Raw genomic sequence first — 24,139 nt, forward strand, 5'->3', positions numbered from 1 at the left:
CCTGTGGCAGCTCAGACAGCAGCAGGGCAGGCTCGGCTGGGACTAGGTAGCAGGCAGACGTCAGGCGAGGTGAAGCAGGTCAGACGTGGATACAGCACGGCACCACTTTGGCACAGCTCAGTGCTAGACCAGGAATGTATGGATTGCTAGGAACAGGAACTGGAAACAGGTATAGGTACAGGGGCAGGGACTGGAACAGGGACTGGAACAGGAAACATACTAGGAGGCCATCACATAGACAAACTAGGGAACACAACAACGCTCAGGCATAGAACTCGGGGACCCATCTTATAGTCCAGGGTACTCACGGGTCTGGCTGATGTGAGTGGACACGAGCGCTGGCGTCTGCTGAGGAGGAGGCTGGGGCCAGCGCTTGCCGACTCGTGGCTGCGGCTGTCAGGGGGAGGTTGGAGCTGACAGCCCACAGCCACGGAAATTACAGTATCCCCCCTCTTACGCCCCCTCTTCTTGGGACCAGAGCGAGAGAGAAACTTCAGAAGAGTAGGGGCATTGAGGTTCTCCTCTGGCTCCCAAGACCTCTCTTCAGGACCACACCCCCTCCAATCCACCAAATAAAAAGTCTTTCCTCTCACTCTCTTTGAGTCCAAGATCTCCTTGACCTCAAAGATGTCCGAGTGACCGCTGGAGGCAACCGCAGGGCTGGGAGTCTTGGAATAGCAGTTCAGGATCACTGGTTCTGGAGGGAGACATGGAATGAGTTGGGAATCCTGAGGGTAGGAGGCAGCCAAAGCTTGTAGGTGACAGGGTTGATCTGCTGCAGGACCTCGAATGGTCAGAGGAACCTGGGGCAAATGTACATGATGACACCCTCAGTCGGATATTCTTGGACGACAGCCAGACCTTAGTGCCAGGAAGAAACCGAGGAGGCTCTCTTCTCCTTCTGTCAGCCTTCCATTTCATGCGATCCACTGCCATTAGGATGGAGTATCGAGTCTGCGGCCAGATCTGCAAAAAGTCTCTAAACATGGAGTCAGCTGCAGGTACCTCAGAAGTATCAGGCACCAGGAGAGGAATTTGAGGGTGCTGGCCGTAGACAATGCAGAACGGTGTATTCCTAGTAGACTCGCTGGTGTGATTATTGTAGGAGAACTCCGCCCATGGGAGCAGCTGCACCCAGTCATCATGCTGCTTGGAGATGAAGTGGCGTAGGTAGTTCTCCAAAATCTGGTAGATCCTCTCGACCTGACCATTAGACTGAGGATGGTAGGCAGAGGAAAAGTCCAACTTCACGCCAAGAAGTCCGCAGAGGGTTCTCCAGAACCTCGAGATAAACTGAACCCCCCGATCAGACACAATATGCTGCGGCATGCCGTGCAGGTGGAAGATGTGTTGGATAAATAACTTGGCCAACTGAGGAGCAGAAGGAAGACCGGACAGAGGAACGAAGTGGGCCATCTTCGAAAATCGGTCCACCACCACCCAGTACAGAGGCCAGTGTGTGGCATTAGCTGCAGAGGCCAGTGTGTGGCATTAACTACAGAGAGCAGTGTGTGGCATTATCTATAGAGGGCAGTGTGTGACATTAGCTACAGAGGGCAGTGTGTGACATTTGCTACAGAGGGCAGTTTGTGGCATTTGTTACAGAGGGCAGTGTGTGGCATTTGCTACAGAGGGCAGTGTGTGGCAGTAGCTACAGAGGCCAGTGTGTGGCATTAGATACAGAGTCCAGCGGTTGGCATTAGCTACAGAGGGAAGTGTGTGGCAAAAAATTGACAAATGAAATTCATCCATTTTTAAAACGGACAGGGAAAAAAACTACTGTAAAATGGGTCAAAATCGTACGTTTTTATTGGCCAACACTCGGATCCTGTCATGTGAATAGAGCCTAGGACCCAAGGCCAATCATTGCCGGTGATTGGCATGATTCTGGATTCTGCATTTTTCTCGCTTGGACAATTGTATGTTGTCTTCTCCAGAGTTGGATCAGGTAGAAATATTTATGTCTATGCACCCAGCTATAAAATTGAAAATGTTGTTTATAAACAGGCTCTGTCATAAAGTCTTATGACTCCATCTCCTACAAGTTTATCTGTTAGATATTTAGGAGGTTAAAAATAAAATAAACAGTGTGTAACTGGCTACTAGCGATTTTCTCATTAAAAAAAAAAATTATTGGCCTCCTGGGCACCCTTGGAACAAATCCAATGAACACACAAACAGACAGACCAACACTTTATACCCGGGCAGCCCAGGGGACTTTTTCTAGTATATATAGTTCACATACCACGCTAACGATTCCTGGGCTTTTCTAAGGAGGAGGAGTCCGTATACTCGTGCTGCCGCACTCCGCGCTGTTTCAGGCAGCAGTGTTGGACTTGCATGCGCTGCTGTGCTCTTTCTTCTCCGTCATTAGGATGAATTTGCTGTGCACATTGGCCTCTGTGTCTAGGTAATTCTCCCCCTTCCCTCCTGCATGGACTCTCAGGATGCTGTAATCTGAGAGCTGAGCTGCTGAATAACATTAGATAAGACTAGGACTGCTCCGTTGTCTGAAAGCCTCCTGCCGTCCAGTCTCTATTTAAAATGTGTGCTGCTTTGTATATCTTAGCCATGGCCGGCCTTAGGTACGTGTGGCCAGTGCGGTAACAAAGGGCGCCGCCCGACGCACTGTAAGCGGGGCGCCACCGGGAATACATGCCCCGCACCATAGCCACTACTCGGGACGCCAGCGGGTCAGGTGCCACTCACTTACTGCACCAACCTCATACTGACTGCCCCGCGCCCCGGCCACTGCTCGTCCGCTCACCCTGTCCTGCGTCCTGAATGACGAGACAGGCGTGATGACATCATTCAGAACGCAAGACAGGGAGGAGACACCGCGCTTCCTGTGCGTTTTCAGGGCTGGTGGAGACACTGAGGGAAAGTTTTCTCCAGGGCGGCTCCAGCAGGAAGAGTTTGCCGGAAGCCCAGCAGGTAAGTCACTAACTGAACTTTGTTTGAATGTGGGAACTGATGGGGTTCTAAAATGGGCAATAATGGCAAATGGACAGAGAATTCCGTGCCACCTTGGTGCCCATTTGCCCCTTTAGTGTCCTTCTATTCAGTCCCCCTTGATGCCCATTCACCATTTTGTTGCCCCGTTATTGTTCTTCTGTGACAAAAGATGCTAAAGGCTACAGGGGCAGTAAATGGCAAATCGGAATCAAGGGGCCACCAAACAGAAGGACGCTAAAGGGGAAATAGGTGGCAAATGGGCACCATGGTGGCACTGAAAGGCACTATAGTGTTAATAAATGTCAAATGGGCACAGAATTCAGTGCCTCCATAGTGCACATTTACCATTTGTTGCCCTTTTAAACCCTGTTCATATTACGTGAAAAGCTATGTACACATTTGACTTTTTTATTTTATTTTTTCTATAAAAATCTGTGTGTTTGGTGCAACTTTGTAATTACATTTAAAGTGTAGCTAAACGTTCGACAAACTTCTGACATGTCAAAGTGACATGTCAAAAGTTTGGATTGGTGGGGGTCCGAGCACGGAGACCCCCACCAATCGCTAGAACGAAGCAGCTGAAGCACTCCTGTGAGCGTTCAACTGCTTATTTTCTGTTCGGCTTTTTCCGGAAAGCTGATGTATCGGAGTATGGGCTCACAGACTTTGTATTGAGTCCGCACACCGATACATTTATTTCCAGAAAAAGCCGAACACACACGAAGCAGATGAACGCTCATACGAGCACTTCTCCGTGCTCGGACCCCCATCAATCCAAACTTCTGACATGTCACTATGACATGTCAGAAGTTTGCCGAATGTTTAGCTACACTTTAAGGCTTCGTTCACATCTGCGTCAGGGCTCCGTTCAGGCGTTACATCTGAGCTTTCCGTCAAAACGGAGCCCTGACTGAAACAAACGGAAACCATTTCAATGGTGACGGATCCGGTGCAAATGGTTTGCGTTTGTCTCCGTTGTGCAAGGTTTCCGTCGTTTTGACGAAATCAAAAGCGCAGTCGACTACAATATTGATTCAGTCAGGGTTCCGTTCTGACAGAAAGCTCAGATGAATTGCCTGAACGGAGCCCTGACGCACCTGTGAACGGAGCCTTATTAAACTATTTCAACTTTTTGAGATACGGATGTTTTGTATTCTGTATACAGAGCAGCCGTATCTAGCGCTGAGACCTGAGTCCGTCAGGTCAGTGGGACTGACCGGTTCAGTGTCAGCGGGTCCTGGGTGTCGACGGTTCATAACTTAGATGTGATTGATAACGGGTGGTGGATCCTGCGTGTCAGAGACACAGGACCTGCTGACACTGAACCCGTCAGTCCCACTAGTCTCGCTAGATGCGGCTGCTCTACATACAGAATACAAAGCAGCGGTATCTCAAAAAGTAAAAATAGTTTTTAATAAAAAGTATTTATTTAGAAAGTTGCACAAAACACGCAGATTATAAAAAAAAAAAAAAAACTATTTCAAAGGTGGGCATAGCCTTTAAAAGTGGCTGTCCGGAATACAAATTAAACATTTTTTTGAAGCAGCAGGAGGAGTTAAAATAAAAAAAATAACTTATTTTTACTGTAAAGGATCTGCCAGACACAGCTTCTGTATCGACACCCGTGGTTAATCAGTCTGCATCTGCTCCTTGTCACGGACACTGGGTTTGTGGACCCACTAGGCCGCTCCGCCGTAGCGGCGAGGCAGCTGACCAGGTCACAGTGAAAGTAAGATAGCAGACAGTAATGCTTAGGTACCTGAAATAGTCCGGACGGTGACTGTGGCTTCAGCACGGATGTAGGCAGGTGCGGAAAGTGGCGCCAGACGTGGCGGGCAGTATCCGATGAGCAGATGGCACTTGACGTGGCAGATGGCACTTGACGTGGCAGATGGCACTTGACGTGGCAGATGACACTTGAACACGAGTAGGCACAGGAACAATGCGGAATACAGGAACGGTAACAGGGCACGGGTAACAGCTGGAACGGGAGACACTAAGGGACCATTTGCGAGACAGACAGGGAAAGACTAACAACGCTCAGGCAAGGATCAGAAGGGCTGGGGCATTCTTATAGAGCAGGGAATCATGTGGGTTAATGATCATTGTTTTCATGTGCGCGCGCTGGCCCTTTAAGAGCGGGCGCGAGCGTGTGCGCGCACCCTACGGGACCCGGCCGGACGGAGCGGAAGTGAGCGCTGGCATCTCCTAGGAGGGAGACGGAGGCCAGCGCTCACAGATCCATGGCTGCGGGCGTCGGGAGGGGAGTGAACCCGACGGCCCGCGGCCATGGGCGCTACACTCCTAGGTCTGATAGAGTGACTCGATCTGCTACAACTCAGGCTGGTAGGCTGAGGAGTGGGAGAAACTATCACCGCCTTGCCAGACGGTTCTAGCTCCCGCCCTCGGTCTATGTATACCTTCATTTGCTTCTTGTCTTTGCCTGTGGTTCTATCTTGTTTCCTGGCTCTGCTGCTCCAGCTATTACTATTGACCTCTGCTTCATTTTGACCCTGGCTTTACTGACTACGCTCCTGCTCTGCGTTTGGTACCTCGTACACTCCTGGTTTTACTCGGCTTGTTCACTACTCTTGTTGCTCACGGGGTTGCCGTGGGCAACTGCCCCATTTCCCTTAGCTTCTGTGTACCCTTGTCTGTTTGCCTGTCGTGCACGTATTAAGTTGTACGCTGTCAGCCAGTTCTACGTTGTCGCCTAGGACGGGTCGTGCAAGTAGGCAGGGAATGAGGGGCGGGTAGATTAGGGCTCACCTGTCTGTCTCCCTACCCAGTCATTACACTTACCTCTCTCCTGCACTGGGGGCTCCCGTCAGATCTGTTCTCTGTTTGTATATAGCGGTGACATCATGTTGACTGTACACCATCGCTGCAGCCTAATAATAGCCTCAGCGGCGTTCAGCTGAGACCAGTAATTAGCTGCGGTGGTGATGTACTGTCGACGTGATGTCACCGCTGCAGTCACTCTGTGTACACACAGAACAGAGATGACAGAAGCCCCCAGCGCAAGAAGGGGAATGTCTGGCAGAAGAGCGTAAGTATCAGGGCCGGCTCCAGGTTTATATGGGCCATTGGGCGACACAAGACTTAGTAGGCCACTTTGTGGGGCAACTCACGGTGGCAGTAAAATGGCATTAAATGTCACTTTGTGCCCCCATATAGACGTTAGGCCCTGTTTATGCCCCCATATAGAAGTTAGGCCCCCAGTTTGTACCCCCCATAAGTTTAGCACCCTCCATAGATAATGCCACACAACCCCCCTCCCAGGTAGTGCCACACAGCCCCCTCCCAGATAATGCCACACAGTCCCCTCTCCCTGGTAGTGCCACACAGCGCCCCCTCCAAGGTAGTGCCACACAGCCCCCACCTCCCTGGTCGTGCCACACAGCCCCCTCCTCCCTGGTAGTGCCACACAGCCCCCTCCCTGGTAGTGCCACACAGCCCCCTGTCCCTGGTAGTGCCACACAGTTTCCCTCCCTGGTAGTTGCACCTTTGGGGTTCCCTCTAGGAGTGGAATCCCCAGCCAGAGCATTGCAGACACTCTGGGTGGGGATTCCGCTTCAGGAGCAGCCCCTCACGTCACTGTCCATATATGGACAGTGTTTTCCGAGGCAGCCCCAGAGCCATAGTCCCGGGCAGAGCACTACTAGCACTCTGCCTCAGTTCTCCTGCTCTGCTCCTGACATCACTGTCCACATACGGACAGTGATGCCGTGACGACGACAGCATCAGCACCCGGCGGCCGAGTGGGCCTCCCAAGGGTAAAGGGCACCGGCACTCGCCTGGGTTCGCCGGGTGCTGACGCTGGTCCTGGTAAGTATGAGCTGCTTTTTTATTTGAAGCCCTCCTTTTCTGCTGCCACATAAAAAGTTTAAACCTGGACAATCCCTTTAACCACTTAACACTATCCGTGTATGTATGGCGGATGTGCATTCCAACAATATTGCATGTGCCACTGTATGTTATCTGTGGTATTACGTAGGACTGCAGGTAACACTAATACATTATCTGTAATCAGAGAGTTATCACTGTGTTATCTGTGATGTTACATAGGACTGCAGGTAACATCTACTACATTATCTATACTCCGACAGCTATCACTGTGTATCTATGGTGTTACATAGGACTGCAGGTAACATCTACTACATTATCTGCACTCAGAGAGTTATCACTGTGTTATCTGTGGTGTTACATAGGACTTCAGGTGTGTGTGTATTTGTGGGTCAAAGTGCCTAGATCTGTATGTGTATATATTTTTGTGTGTGCATATACTACATTATCTGTACTCAGTTATCACTGTGTTATCTGTGATGTTACATAGGACTGCAGGTAACATCTACTACATTATCTGTACTCAGAGAGTTATCACTGTGTTATCTGTGGAGTTACATAGGACTGCAGGTAACATCTACTACATTATCTGTACTCAGAGAGTTATCACTGTTATCTGTGGTGTTACATAGGATTGCAGGTAACTATTTGTTCTGTGTATATATGTGCCTGCGTGGGTATATTCTGGCCTGTATGTCCATATATTTACCTATATGTAGACCCATTATGTGTGTATACATGCCATGTGTAGGGCTGAAACGTCGTGCATGTGGTGAATAAAAACTTTTCTACTTTACTATTTATGGAAATGCTGCCTTTAATTTTTTGGAGTAACTATTGGAATTGTGGGACACTGGTCTTCTGTCCTATCGAGGCTTCTTTGCACTCCACCTGATCATTTTCTTACAGTGCTGCTTTCTTTACCAAACTTTTATATATATATATATATATATATATATATATATATATATATATATATATATATATATATATATATATACTGTATATATAAAACATTGCAGTCCTCTTAAAGAGGCTCTGTCACCAGTTTATTAATTCCCTATCTACTAACTAATCTAATAGGCGCTATGATGCTGACAATTCCAGTGTGGTTTGTTTTAAAAAAAAAAAAAACATTCATTATTTGGAAAGTTTTGAGCATTTTTCTAAATATGCTAATGTCGCTCCAATAGCCAATTAGGAGGTGACTCTTTCTTTTCACTCTGGGCGTGTAATGTTTTTTGTATGACGCTGTCCAATCGTCATACAGCTTCTACCCCTTTCCTGCCCAGCAACACAGGAAATCTTATAGTATATTATATTTGATCTTATATAGTATACAACTTCCATTTCCGACTCTCTATTCAACTGGCGATATCTCCGGTTGTGTCACAGCTAGATCAGTGTCAACTGCGAACGTGGTGTCATATGAAAGATTAGAATTTCCACTTTCATATGCCACCAGAATTTAGGTGGTCCACACCCCGAGATATGGCTGTTTGAAGTGATCTCCCTTCCCTCCAGCCTCACTCTCTCATATTGTCTGAAGCAGCTTCATGCTGATAGGACAGCGTCAGAGGCTGTGTGGTAGCTACACCTCAGGAGAATAGCTGGTATTGACACCCAATTGTCTAAAAAAAGCTCATAACTATTAAAATAATAAACATTTTGGGACAGAGCCTATTTAAAGTTTTAGAACATTTTACAAAAAGGCAACATTGACAGTCTCTAGGCTCCAAATGGGGGGATTCAATTCACCCTACTTATATGCTTTGAATGTTTATCTAACTTTCTGAGCAGAACTGATATTTGATCACGTATATTTAAAATACACTCTTCCGTGGTAGTTTCTTTGTAGTAAGTCAACTATTCAGAATTTTTTTGTGCAGTTTATGTATGAGTTGTTTTTTTTTTAATGTGCATCATGTTTAAGACCTTCTCTTTTGATATGATAATTTCCTGTATATATTACAGACATTGATACATTGTTCTTCTATCTATATATTATTACTACTGTAATAACAGTTTTTTTCTATGCCAGGTTCTTGCTTTAAGAAGAGCATACATTTATAGTTACTGGAATGTATTTGACTGTTTTCTTTTGATTATTGGACTCGTTGAAATGCTGGTGGACAACATCTTGTCTGGAGAGAGACTTAAGTCAATTAAAACACTGCGTTTTTTGCGTTTGCTTCGGGCTCTTCGTCTTTTTAAGGTATCTAGTTTTCATCTCAAAACACTATAGGTTAAACGTTAAAGAAATAGAGTTAGAAAAATAGTATCCCAACAACAAATTGTGTTAAATACCATTGGTAATAAATCTCAGGGACTTCAAAGTCCTACCTTTGTCTTTAGAACATCTTGAATTCGTTATGTGATGGATTCACTAAGAGATTCTGGTTCATGTTGACATGATCACATATTCAACCATCCCATTGGTATTCTACTGGAGTGCTATCTGGTGACTGTGCCAGCCATCGGAGTACACTGATCACATTGTCATATTCCTGGAACCTACCTAGGATGATATCTATGTGTTTTGTAACATGGAAACTTACTATCATACTGCTCTTACTTATTAACGTATTATCATTTATTTTTTCCAGATTATAATGCCATCAGTGCTGAAATTCTTAAATAAGCAGATAAATAAGCAGTTTAGTTTTGGTTATGATATAGCAATGGGTTTAGTAGTCAGTGAGGAAGATGTGAAGAACTTAGTAGAGCAAATTTCAGATCAGGATGTCATCACAAAGGTGGGAATATTAATACTGGAACTAATAACATTATAGATGATGTTGGTGAATAATGCATAAGATGTTTGTTATTACGAATGGAGTACTAATTTAGAACCTAATAAAATACGTAATGTGTAATGTTAAGTGACTAATATCACTAGATAATGACACCTAAAGGGAGCACTGTCACTGACACCTAAAGGAGGCAACATTGCTACCAACTATAGTGGCACTGTGGCTGGCACCAAAAAGGGGCACTTGTGAATGGGATTATGTCTGTTCAGCCAGTGCCAGGACAAAGGGTAGGCACAGACCTATATGTGGTCTACATGTATGTATGTATGTATGTATGGATCTATGTAAGTCCTTCTAAATGAATTAGAATATCATCACAATTTAATTGAACCACAAGCAATTTGGATTGAGTGCCTGTCCACTCTTCCTGCAGACTCTGGGACCTTGATTTCCAAATTAAATGCAAAATTTACTTTTGTGAAGTTTCCCCAGTCAGTGATGAGGCAACCTGTGCTTCCATAACACCTCAGCAGTGCCACAGGTTGATCGCCTCCATGCCACGCCGCAGTGATTCATGCAAAAGGAGCCCTGACTAAGTATCGAGTGCATATACTGTACATACGTTTCAGTATCATAATGGGTCAACATGTAACACTTTCCTCCAGACCTTAACTAAGCCAGTGCTTAAAGGCTATGTAAATCTTTAAGCACATATTTATTTATTCTTTTTAGAAAACAACATATTAGAGGATTGTAGATGTTTTAATTGTTTTTTATTTAAAAATTATGTTACTTTTTGAGATACAGCTTCAATATATCCTGGATATATACACAGTCGAGTCACATTATTATGACCATCTTCTACTTTTGGCGATCGGCAGCGCTTAGCCCATGAAGTAAGTGATGTGCCGTAGGCTGGCTTGGTGGGTATATAAGGTGTGCGATAGGCTGTCTGAACACATATCACTCATTGTTGCCATGGGTAAAAGGGGCGTTTTATCAGAGTTACAAAAAGGATGATTATTGGCTGTTGGGCCAAGGGTGGCAGTATTTCTCGAACAGCGCAGTTTGTGAATTGTTCACATGCTGCTGTGGTGAAAGTGTATCGCGAGTGGACAAATGGCACAATTGAGAATAACCGACGTGGAAAATGCGGAGCACCTTGTGCCATTGATGTGAGAGGTGAATGTCTGCTATGAAGGTGCGCGAGGGCCGAACGACACGCTACAGTGGAGTAGATCACGTGAAAATCAACCAGGGGGCTACCAGACTTGTGTCTAAAACAATAGTTCAGCGAACCCTACTGCTTATGGGGCTCTGAAGCAGACGGATGGTCACGGCTCCTATGCTAAAAAATGTGCATCGGAAAAAAGGCTTCAATTTGCCCGGCAATATCACAATTGGACCACTGATGATTAGCAAAGGGTTGCCTTCTCCAATGAGTCATGTTTTCTACTTCATCGATTGGATGGACTTTGGCGTGTCAGGCAAGAAATGTCAGTGAACAAACTCCCTGCAACCATTGCTGGAAGAACACAAGTTGGTGGCGGCAGCATTATGGTCTGGGGAATTTTTTCATGGCATTCTCTGGGCCCACTCATCCATGAGGAAGGCACCCTGAACTGATTTGGGTATGTATCCATCGTTGCAGATCACATCCACCCATACGTGCTGTTTGTCTTCCCTGGGGCAGATGGAATCTTCCAGCAAGACAATGCGATATGTCACATGGCTAGAAATGTCCGACAGTAGTTGGAAGAGCACACCAAGACTTCAAAGTACTTCCCTGACCCCCTAATTCGCCAGACTTGAACCCGATTAAACATCTGTGGGACCACCTCGATCGTCTTGTTCGCTCTATGGAACCTTCAATGCAGTCAGCATGGCTCCAGATACCTGAGACAACCCACCAGCACCTTATTGAGTCACTCCAAGGCCATCTAGCTGCTGTCCGTGCTGCAAACTCAGAATCCAGCTGTTATCAATCACATCTAAGTTCATGACTTGATGTGATGTGATCGATAACAGCTGGATCCTGCATGACCCGCTGTCACCAGAACCACCAATCCTCCTGACCTGACGGATTCGGGTTTGAGCGCAAGATACAGCTTCTATGTATCCAGGATACATAAAAGCTTTATATCAAAAAGATTTACATTTTTTTAATAAAAAACAATTAGAATGTTGTCTAAAATCCTCTATACATTGTTTTGCAAAAAAAAACCAAAACAAATGTGCTCAATGGCTTTCATAGTCTTTAAATATGTGATCCCTGCAGCTTCCAATAAGAGCTAATTGTGGCAGGCAGTAGGGGGTTAAGGTCATATCTAGATCAGCGTTTCTCAAATGGTGAGGCAAGCCTGACTGATAAGGCACCCCAAGTGGTTTGGGAGGCACCATGCTCTGCCTGGGGAGGCTCAATTACAAAGAGATTGAGAAGCCCTGGTCTAGATGGGACTACCGCTTTAATTCTAGTCTGTAGTTTGGTATTGATAGACTCACTTGACACAACATAAACTCTATTAGAAGGACATATGAAACTCTGTGGTGACAGCGGAAATCACTTACAGAATTAGATGGGGAATTATAGATTAACAAAAAACATGATTCCTTACAGTCTACATGACTGTAGTTGGTCAAACCTGGGTGATCTAGTTTTTTTAATGGCTGTCGCACGGTTGTTTTCAGAGCAATGAAGTTCTATGCATGTATTCTTTTAACGACCCTTGAATACCTGCCATCAAAAAATAGAACATATTCTGTTTTTGTCAGTTTTCACGGCCCGACGGCTCTCGTAGAATTCACTGGATCAGTTATTATTGGCCGTTTTTCATAAATCAATTCTTGTGACGACCGTTAAACACTGATCCTAGCCTTCACAAGGGGATTTCCCGAGCACATCGCTATTTTAAGATCTGAGCCCAGGGAAGCCCCTTATGTCATAGTTATGGACAGTGATGTCAGGGCTTTCAACTATGGAGTCCCCGGCTAGAGCATCGGAAGCTCTCTGTCGAGGACTCCTGTCTTGGGAAAGCCCTTGACGTCACTGTCCATATATGGACTGTGACGTTAGGGCCTTTGTAATGCGAGAATCTCTGGTCAGAGCATCGGCAATGCTCTGGCTGGAAATTCCACTCCTAGAGGGAGCCCCTGAAGTCACTGTTCATATATGGACAGTGACATCAGAGGCTCCTCCAGGAACGGAATCACCGGCCAGGGCGTTGGCAATGCTCTGGCCAAGGATTCCACTCCTGGAAGAGCCCCTGACGTCACTGTCATATATGGAAAGTGACGTTAGGGGCTTTGAGATGCCATAATGCCCGGCCAGAGCGTTGCCGAAGCTCTGGCCGGGGATTCCGTGTCTGGAATAGCCCCTTACGTCACTGTCTCAAAGCCCCTAATGTCAACATATATGAATAGTTATGTCAGGGGCTCCTCCAGGAGTGGAATTCCTGGCCGGAGCATCAGCAATGCTCTGGCCAGTAATTCCGCTCCTAGAGGGAACCCCAATGGCACTATATACAGGGGAGGGATGTGGCGCTTACTACAGGTGGTTGGCGCTATCTAAAGTGGAAGGTGTGTGGCACTATCTACAGAGGTCTGTGTGGCACTATCTACAGAGAAATGTGTGTGGCGCTATCTACATGGGGTTTAGCACTATCTACAGGGGGTTGTAGAGATATCTACAGGGGGAGTGTAACGCTATCGACGGGGGTGTGTGCGCTATCTACAGGGGTGTTAAACTATCTACAAGAAGGGTGTGGCACTATCTACAAGGGTGTTGTGTTGCACTATCTACAGTGAGGTTGTGTGGCTCCATCTACAGGGGGTGTGGGGCTATCTACAGGGGAGGTGTGTGGTGCTATCTACATGGGCACTGTGTGGCACTATCTACATGGGCAATGTGGCACTCTGTGGGCTCTGGCACTATCTATGTGGGCACTATCAACAGTGGGCACTGTGGCTCTATCTACAGGGGTATTGCAGCAATATCTACATAGGCACTGTGGTGTTTTCAGGAGATTGGGACAAAAAAAACCTGAAAATTTAATTCATCTGTTTTTTTAACGGACATGAACAACGGATGGCAAATGGATGACAAACGGCCATTAAAAAAGTTCAGATAGCCGGGAAATAGATGAAAAGAGACACACTGATGCAAAATGGCCATGAAAAACTGACAGTTGGTCCATTTTTAACAGAGTTTTTTTCACTCTCGTGTGAATATAGCATTATACTGACTGGAATTACACAAAGTTTTTGTGTCAGTTTTTTAAGCCAAAGACAGGAGTGGATAAAATATATAGGAGGTACATCAGTCTTCTTTTTATACTTTTCCTTTTTAATGGATCCACTGCTGTGTTTGGCTCAAAAACGGCATCAAAAACAGCATGTGTGATTTCAGCCTAAGGGGAGCCTTATGTAAAGATAACAGGTAGTCACTATTCATCCAATGCCACAGACAAAAATACAACTTGCTCTTAATACTATTGTTTGGGTGGGTCACATAATTTTGATAGATTTTCATTTGATTTCCCATGTTTTTCTTTGCCCCCAGAGATTGCACACTATTCTTGAAAGAAACAGACAGCAATCTTTGAAGGAGTTAGGTAGGTGTAAAACATTTCCTATTTTTATTTCATAACCTAAATGTTTAATGTGTGGTTCAAGGGCTTTCAGTACTTTAAAAGCTGAAATTACACATGCAGTTTTTGAGGCAGTTTTTGGAGCCAAAGCCAGGAGTGAAACCAAAAGGAATGGGAAATATACAGGAAAGACTGATACATTTCATTTTTATTGCATTCCTATTGGATCCACTTCTGATTTTGGCGCAAAAAAAAAACCTGCACCTCAAACTGCATCAAAAACTGCGTGTGTGATTTCAACCTTAGTCCAGGATATCTCACACACAGTTTTGATGCCGTTTTTGTGTCAGTTTTTTGAGCAAAGCACAGAAGTGGACACAAAAGAAAAGAGATGCATCAGTCTTTTCTTTAGACATTCCCTTCCTTTTGTATTGTAGCTAAAAGTAACTGAGTCAAAAATTGCACCAAAAGCTGCATCCAAACTGTGTGTGTGATCCTGGCCTTAGGCTGGATTCATGCAGTTTTGGTACAGTTTTTGATACAGTCTTTTATCCGCACACAGGAGTGGATTCAAAAGACAGAAGTAGAAGGCCAGGATAACCTACATAGCTTTGATGCACCACAAACTGCATCAAAACTAAGTCTTTCCTTCATACTTTTCCTTCTTTTTGGATCCATTCTTGGCTTTAGCTAAAAAAAAAAAAAATAGATGGGAAGTATGTGATGCTTTATTTCTCCTGTATTGGCACTGCAGAGGACTTGCACACTTACTGCCAGGTTCCCATGCAGATAAAAGCTGAATACTGGGGCACCAGCAGTGGGATGCTCTTTGATTAGCTTAATTTCAAGGGTCCCCTCTAACAAATTGGGATTGTCCAAAGCAGACAACTCTAAACGCTAAAACCAAGCTGCAGAAGCGCTCGGGTGAGCCCTGAGCAACTTTGTTTCTGATTGGCTTTTATCGGAAAGCCGAGCAATTGGTGTATGGGCTCATAGACTTTCTATTCAGCCCGTACACCAATTGCTCGGCTTTCCGAGAAATGCCAATCACTATGACATACTAGGAGAGAGGAAAAGGCACATGTACAAAATTGTGCACACCAAAAATAATAAGAAAGGGATACGAAAAAACGGGAATGAAAAGACCAAACTTTATTATACACTACATACAAAAAATAAAACCATGTAAAAAACAGAAAGAATCAGCAAACCTGTAAAAATGAAACAGCTCCCAGCATGGCCCAAATAATGATAAGGATATGCTGGGAGTTGCTGTTTCACAAAAAAAAAAAATCATACTACCCATCATCTCGCTGCAGAGCATACAGTGACTACAGTACTGATTAGAGGCAGACTAAACATTTACGTTAAGTGACTCACCGGTGACGATACCAGATTCCAGTTGTTCTTTTTCTCTTTTTTTCTCCATCCGATCAAGACCTCTATGATGACTTCTCCCAGCCACAGGCCATTTCTGCAGTTTGCAACTCAGATGTCTTCAGCTTCTCACTGTTCAAACATTTCTTCTCCTATAAACAAAAATAAAGTTATCATGGTGCCGAACACTTAAATATACTTAAATATAATAGCACCATACACTGTACCTCTAATTATAATAGCACCATACACTATCCCTGATTATAATAGCGCCATACACTTTACCTCTAATTATAATAGCACCATACACTGTGTCCCACACACACACACACACACACACACACTGTGCCCCCTGTAGATAGTGCCCCCAAAGAGCCCCATGTAGATAGTGCCCTACATAGATCCCCCTGTAGATAGTGACCCCCATAGAGTCCCTGTAGATAGTGCCCCACATACAGCCCCCTGTAGTTAGTGTCCCACATATAGCCACCCCTTTAGATAGTGCCCCACATGTAGCCCCCAAGTAGATAGTGCCCCACAAATAGCCCCCTGTAGATTGTGCTCCACATGTAGCCCACCCCTGTAGATAGTGCCCTACATATATCTCCCCTTATAAATAGTGCTCCACATGTAGCCTATCCCTGTATATAGTGCATCACATATAGCTCCCCGTATAGTGCTCCTGTAGATATAGCCCACCCCTGTATATAGTGTCCAACATATAGCCCACCCCTGTATATAGTGCCTCACATATAGCTCCCCTATAGTGCTCCACATATAGTCCATCCCCGTATATAGCTCCCCTGTAGATAGAGCCGACCTTTGTATATAGCCCCCCTGTAGATAGAGCCGACCTCTGTATATAGCCCCCCCTGAAGATAGAGCCTACCCTCTGTAGATAGAGCCGACCTCTGTATATAGCCCCCCTGTAGATAGAGCCGACCTCTGTATATAGCCCCCCTGAAGATAGAGCCTGCCCTCTGTAGATAGAGCCCCCCCCCCCCCTTACATAATGTCACTTAAATTTTTATTAGGACAAAAAAAAACTACTTTATATACACACCTTAATCCCGTTCCCGCACCATCCGGTGTCAATTCAGACCTGATCTCTTCTGACATCCTCGTTGTTGAAAGGCGCTGACTTACATGGCAAGTCATTCTGCCCTGTCAATCAGCGCCTTTCAACTATGCAAGTGGTGCAAAGAGGTAATCTCGCTGCTTGAGTCGTTGAAAGGCGCAGAATGGCCGGGCACGGAACGTAACCTACAGTCCTGCCCACAGTGCAGGAGGGGGTGGCGGTGGCTGGTTTCAGTGGCACTGCTGCCTCAGAGAGGCAGCACGCCGCCGTCATGGACAGTGCGCTTCTGGCACCCCCCCACCTTCCCTCTTAGTTGCTCCCGGGGCACATGCCCCGCCTGCTCCCCCTAGCTATGCCCCTGATCAGACGTGTACTTTTTTCGGTAAAAAATTTAAATGTAGCCTAGTGTCTGTGAAGAATGCCTGTGCTTAGTAGAAATATTCATATTTATATCCCTAAATGGTATTTCTTTAGGATTTTTGCAAAGAGATCATCCAGATATAGTAACAGCAGTAAAAACGAAACATGCAATCCGAACTATTCTTAATAGTGCCAGAGAAACACTAAGCTTCCTGATATCTGGTGGGATCATAGACAACCTTGAAGGATCAAAACTAGAAAAGGTAATGTCCTATTAAAGCTATATTACACATACATAATTCAAAATACATAAAACAGAACTTTTATCTCTTTTTTGACCATTACAGAATGGTTACTTTATATACTGTAATTGATGTCATCTTTGTCATGCTACCCATAATCCTACGTTATTAAAGTGAAGTGCAATTGATATATGTTTAATAAAATCACTTATTAAATGTCAATGTTTTTCAGGTCATTCAGTTAAAGGCTAGACAGGTATCACATTTACCATCTAGTATATTACCACCCACAGCAGAGGAACTTCTCCGGAGTGTTTCCTGGCTTGAAAACTCAAACATCCAAATCCAGTTCATCAAGGTACACGCTTGGATTCTGTGAACTCTTTGCAAAATGTTTTGTCGATATGAATTATATTAACAAATCATATTCCTCTCAGGTGCTCTGACAAAGCTTTATATTTAAAGGGGTATTCCAGTTTAGGTACACAAATGTTATTTTTTTTCAATAATGAAAAGTTATACAATATTCCAAAATACTTTTTGTATCAATTGCTCATGTTGCTAATGGTTTTCAAGATCTCTGCTTGCTGAGATTTATGACATGGAAATTGTTATTATTTCCTTCCAAGGGATTTTCATTATATAATGAATAAGATATATTTGCTGAAACCCTAAGGCTTTGTTCACACAGAGCAGATTTTGCAATCATTTTGGATCCAGGGGAGCAGACGTATAAGGCCTTCCTTTAGGGCATGCCGAGACGTGGCGGAGTTCTTCTGCCACTGTCGGCATCAATGCCGCACAGAATCTGCGTTGCAAATTCTGTTGCGGCTTTGCCTAAAATGGGCATTAAATTGATGCGGACTAGCCGTTGCATATTGAGGGGAAGAGGGTTTCACTTCTCTCTATCACTGCAGGATAGAGAGAAGGGACAGCCCTTTCCCTAGTAAAAGAAATTCATACTTACCCGGCCGTTGTCTTGGTGACGCGTCCCTCTTTCGCCATCCAGCCCGACCTCCCTGGATGAGGCGGTAGTCCATGTGACGGCTGCAGCCTGTGATTGGCCTGTGATTGGCTGCAGCCGTCACTTGGACTGAAACGTCATCCTGGGAGGCCTGACTGGAGGAAGAAGCAGGGAGTTCTCGGTAAGTATGAACTTCTATTTTTTTTACAGGTTGATGTATATTGTGATCGGAAGTCACTGACCAGGGTGCTGAAACAGTTACTGCCGATCGTTTAACTCTTTCAGCACCCTGGACAGTGACTATTTACTGATGTCGCCTAACAACGCTCCCGTAATTACGGGTGCACACACGTAGTTATCCGTAATTATGGAACAAAACCTATAAATTGGAGTCTGACACACGAAATATGAATAAAACAATGAAAGTTTATTAAGTCAATTAAAATAAACAAATGTGTAAAAACATAGAGATGATAACCACATGGACAATGGACAACCAGAGCTAAAGTTATGCATGGCGGCCCTATGTAGATCGGCTGGAGCACAACTGTAACAGATAGCATAGATGATTGAAAAATAACGTGCAAGCAGCCTACTGTCTATCACTAAAGACCGCTAGATAATGCATGCAGTAATGATGGGTGCACTATATGATGTCTCTGTATAATACATCTGGGACAACAGCCCTTAAATGATACAGGTAAGTAACTGCACCTATATGCACATCATAATGCCAGTGCCTATAACCCTATAGCCTTCGTCTGGCTTCTGGGCCGAAACGCGCGACGGGGCGGACGCCAGACACTTGAAAATTGGTAAGAGACATTGATACATTCTCGATATATTCTTATAGGCACTGGCATTATGATGTGCATATAGGTGCAGTTACTTACCTGTATCATTTAAGGGCTGTTGTCCCAGATGTATTATACAGAGACATCATATAGTGCACCCATCATTACTGCATGCATTATCTAGCGGTCTTTAGTGATAGACAGTAGGCTGCTTGCACGTTATTTTTCAATCATCTATTCTATCTATTACAGTTGTGCTCCAGCCAATCTACATAGGGCCGCCATGCATAACTTTAGCTCTGGTTGTCCATTGTCCATGTGGTTATCATCTCTATGTTTTTACATATTTGTTTATTTTAATTGACTTAATAAACTTTCATTGTTTTATTCATATTTCGTGTGTCAGACTCCAATTTATAGGTTTTGTTGCATATTTAGCGGGTTCACCGTTACCACCATGTTCATTTATGGGCCTGTGGCCCGGTTCCCTACAGAGCCCATACATTACTATTGAAGGGCCATTTTCAACGAATCTTCTAGGGAGCTGTTTGGTGTCCTCCATCTAGGTATAGTATCAGTAATTATGGGTGCACACACGTAGTCACCCGTAATTACGGGAGCCCCATTGACTTCCTCAGTCTGGCTGTAGACCTGGAAATACATAGGTCCAGCCAGAATGAAGAAATGTCATGTTAGTAAAACCAATACGCTCCGCAGTACACATAACATCTGCGGACTTCATTGCGGAATTTTGACTCTCCATTGAAGTCAATGGAGAAATTCCGCAATGAGTCCGCAACAAGTCCGCTACACGTCCGCAACAACCATTGTATGCTGCGGACACCAAATTCCGCACTGCAGCCTATGGTCCGCAGCGGAATTGTCCGCAACGTGTAAACGAACCCAACAACAAAGCTGTGGAAGGCAATGGAGAAACGTGTACGCTGCGGATTTCCGCTACGGACTGTCCGCAGCGGAATTCCAGAGCAATTCCGCCACGTCTGGTCATGCCCTTATATAGTTCTTCTGTTTAAGTTCCGTTCCCGATTTTGGTATAAAAAATACATGCAAATCTGAACTGTGAACAAGTCCTAAGGGTATGTTTCCACAGCTCAGATTTCAGTTGCGAAAATTCTGCAGCGTTTATTCAAACATACCCTAGGGCCCATTACGCACACTGCAGATTTTGTTTCAGAAATTTATGCAACTGAAATTGGTTACATTCATCTGAATAGGGTTGTTTTTGCAGCAAATGTTTTTGCAACATTTCCAACAATATCTGCAACATGTGCAGGCGGCCTAAGGCTATGTTCACACAGGGTATTTTGCCGAGTTTTTTGACGCGGAAACCGCGTCGCAAAACTCGGCAGAAACGGCCCGAGAACGCCTCCCATTGATTTCAATGGGAGGCGTCGGCGTCTTTTTCCCGCGAGCAGTAAAACTGCCTCGCGGGAAAAAGAAGCGACATGCCCTATCTTGACTTCAATGGGAGGCAGGAGAAAGCGTATATCTCGCTGTTTTATGCCCGCGGCGCTCAATGGCCGCGGGCGAAAAACGGCGCGATGATTGCCGCGAAAATCGGCGTGCAGGGAGAGGAATATCTGCCTCAAAGTTCCAAACGGAATTTTGAGGCAGATATTCCTCCCCCAAAATACTCCGTGTGAACATAGCCTAAGCATGCAGTCATAAGCAGCAGATTTTGTTGTAGAGATTCCTGAAACAACTGAAAATCAGTTCCATTTATATAAATAAAATTGTGTTTAAAGAGAACCTTTCACCTGCCCATACATGTGCATCTGAGTGCAGAATATAATAGGCAGCGCTGCACAAACTATGTGAAAGGGGTTTACCTTTGTTTGAAGGATGGAATAGCATAGTAGACTCTGCTATTCAATCCTGAGAGATCCCGCAAAAAAAACGTACTGCTCCTGACAACACTATATGGACAGTAATGTCAGGAGCTTCCCAATGCTGGAGTCCCCAGGCAGAGCATCGCAATCGTTCTGCCCTTGGACTTTGGGCCTGGGGAAGCTCCTGACATGACTATCCAAATATGGGCATCAGGAACAGCGCAGGAGACCCTAGGCAGAGCTCTAGTAGAAGCTCTGCCCGGGGACTCCAGCCAAGGGAAAGCTACTAACATCACTGTCCATTTATGGACAGTGACTTCAGGAATTTCCCCAGGGCCATTCCCCCGGGCAACGTATCCCACTGTATGCCATACAGTGGGATACGTTTTGGCTGAATTGAACAAAATCCAGGGCATTAACCGGTCATGTGTCTGACCCATGGTTTTGTTCACTGTAATTTACATCAGTAGGAAAATCTGTTATCGCGCATAACATACAAATGTGAGCACACGACTTTCTGTTGCCCAACCCTCGGTAATGGAGGGGGGCCCAGACTCCTTGGCTGTATGGGGCCCAAAAATTCCTGATGGCGGCCCTGACCAGATATAATTGGTAAAACGCTTAATGAGTAGCGTCGGGTCTTCGTCCATCTTTTTGCCGGACAGAATAGTGCAACATGCTGCGCAATTTTGTCTCAGAAAATCTACAGAATCTGAAACAGAGGCTCCTAATAGAGCCTCTGTCGCAGAGGTAAACAAAGCCATAATTGAATGAGTTCATATGCACCAACGCTACTACAATACAATTACAGCCCCATGTGGACAACAAAATGGATCCGAATGGGTAGGAACATTTACAGATCTCACTGGAACTCCTAGAATTGTCTGGTATATTTCTTTTTATTTGCAATCAGTTGTAGAGATCTAAATTTTTAGAGAGATTTATAGTACTATTAAATGTTATTACAGTTTGCTTACATTATACATTTTGCATTTAGAGCAGAGCAAAGATTTTCTTTTTTGATTACCTCGATATTATATGCAAGGAGGGCGAGATGCCAAGAGGACTTCATCTGATGGTTTCAGGGATGGTAAAGGTAATAAATATGCAAGTGCTAATCTGCTGTGACTGCAATACAAGAGCAAACAAACACAAACATACAGCAGCACTTGAAGGCTCAAATAATGATGAGAAAATCTCAAAATATTTTTACAGCACACAATTTACACCAATGAATAATGAACTTATTGTAGTAAGTGAAAGAGTTGATTTTGTTGAATGCATTTCATATATAGTTACATGGATCCAGTCCTAACTATGGACACAGCATAGAGAAAAAAGACCAAGGGATAGATAATAGAACACCAGACGTACCTTACACAGACTACAGAAGCAGTGGAGCAATCCTGGGAGAGGTAAACTGTCTGACAAAGACGGAGATGGAATACACAATTACATGTGAGACAGCCGTCCAGGTAAATGCAGATCTACAACATTCATGTTTCTATGGCTAAAGGAGAAACTATAAGTAAAAACAGACTCCAAACTGGAGTTTAACTAGTTAGAGTTAGGGTATGTTCACACTGTCTAGCAAAATACGTCTGAAAATACGGAGCTGTTTTCAGGCGAAGACAGCTCCTGATTTTCAGACGTTTTTGTAGCAACTCACGTTTTTTGCGGCATATTTTACAGACGTTATTGGAGCTGTTTTTCAATGGAGTCAATGAAAAACGGCTCCAAAAACGTCCCAAGAAGTGACATGCACTTCTTTTTCGCGGGCGTCTTTTTATGCGCCGTATTTTGACAGTGACGCGTAAAATTACACCTCGTGGGAACAGAACACCGTAAAACCCATTGCAAGCAATGGCCAGATGTTTGTAGGCGTATTAGGGGCGTTTTTTCAGGCGTAATTTGAGGCGTAAAATGCCCGAATTACGTCTGAAAACACTGCGTGTGAACATACCCTTAGGCCTCATGCACACGACCGTAGCCATGAGCCCGGACCGCAGAAGACGGCCGTAATAAGACATGTCCGTTCTTTCTGCGGTGCGGGCTCCCGCGCCGTGCACGGATCGTAAAAACTATGGTCGTGTGCATGACCCCATAGAAATGAATGGGGCAGAAATTCTCCAGTGGATTTTCGGGGGAATTGCGGCCGCAAAATCACGTTCGTGTGCATGGGGCCTAAGAGTTATTGTCACTATATTTGGCTCTGGCATTATCCAGCATGGCATCCTTTGAGAAATTGCACTTTGTGCCAATATGCCCGAATCCCCTTTATTACATCCTTTTGTTTTTTCTTTCCTTTCCAGAGCTGTACATTCTACAGAGGCAGCAAACTGGTACATACCTAGTCCTGCCCCCAGCTGAGAAATGGATTCAGTTGTATCCAGTCTAGGCAATGCTCTGGACTCTAGACTGATACATTGTAGCAAACTACCAGAGAGATTTGTGCAGCTGCAGAAGTTTTTAGCTCACAAAGCATTGCCTAGACTGGATCGACTTATCTGCTGTGAGTAGGACTAGGTATGTATGGGTTTGTTGATGCTGAATCTAAACAATAATGTTCTATTTCACTGGCAGCAAACAACCATCTTGAAAATGATGAAGGATTGAAATGCAGGGTATATTAGAAAGTTGAAGAACTTTTCATTTATACAGTGATTAAGCTTTATTTGCATAAAACCGGAAAACCCCATTAATCCTTTATACTTAACCCGTTAGTGACCGCCAATACGCCTTTTCACGGCAGCCACTAATGGACTTTATTCCGATGCATACGCCTTTTCACGGAGCTGCATCGGAATAAATAAACAGAGCAAGGATCCGTTAAATCTCCCTGCTCTAAGCTCCTGGAGGTAGCTGAGGGCTCGGAGCAGCCCTGCTCGAACGAGCGAGATCGATATCAGTATTGATCTCGCCAGTTTAACCCCTCAGATGCGGTGCTCAATAGCGAGCGCCGTATCTGAGTGTTTTTGGAGAGAGGGAGGGAGCTCCCTCTCTCACCCCACCGGCACCCTGAGTAAGCTCACAAGGTGTCGGTGGTTTCTATGGCAGCCAGGGAGGCCTAATAAAGGCCCCCAGGCCTGCCACTAGTTGTTCTTACTAGGTCAAATATTAGACAATCCCCGGCTCTTTACTCAATATGTGTTATTTTGGCCAGAGCAGGCAAAATTAGACCAGGTGAAATCCTCAACACTCAAATACAAATATAATATAGCAGTTATTTTACCGCTCTGACGGTCGTATGGAAGACAGTTCCACAGTCTGATATGTATCTTTGAAGGGTACAAAATCCCTCAGCCGATATGCAAGAAGGCATGTAAGGCGTGTA

General features: G+C 44.8%; 1 protein-coding gene across 4 annotated transcripts in view; it reads left to right on the forward strand.

The window, feature by feature from the left end:
- LOC142660280 (sperm-specific sodium:proton exchanger-like) overlaps positions 1 to 24,139 on the forward strand; it is a 216,709-nt gene that overhangs the window by 99,522 nt on the left and 93,048 nt on the right. For all 4 annotated transcript variants that reach the window (XM_075836867.1, XM_075836868.1, XM_075836871.1 and 1 more), the window contains exons 11-17: positions 8,843 to 9,016; positions 9,408 to 9,557; positions 14,113 to 14,164; positions 17,070 to 17,218; positions 17,430 to 17,555; positions 21,803 to 21,901; positions 22,101 to 22,280. In XM_075836867.1, coding sequence (XP_075692982.1) covers positions 8,843 to 9,016; positions 9,408 to 9,557; positions 14,113 to 14,164; positions 17,070 to 17,218; positions 17,430 to 17,555; positions 21,803 to 21,901; positions 22,101 to 22,280 — 930 coding nt within the window. The remainder of the gene's footprint in view (positions 1 to 8,842; positions 9,017 to 9,407; positions 9,558 to 14,112; positions 14,165 to 17,069; positions 17,219 to 17,429; positions 17,556 to 21,802; positions 21,902 to 22,100; positions 22,281 to 24,139) is intronic.

The sequence above is a fragment of the Rhinoderma darwinii genome, chromosome 9 (genome assembly GCF_050947455.1).
Source record: "Rhinoderma darwinii isolate aRhiDar2 chromosome 9, aRhiDar2.hap1, whole genome shotgun sequence".
NCBI classification, from domain to species: Eukaryota; Metazoa; Chordata; class Amphibia; order Anura; family Rhinodermatidae; genus Rhinoderma; species Rhinoderma darwinii.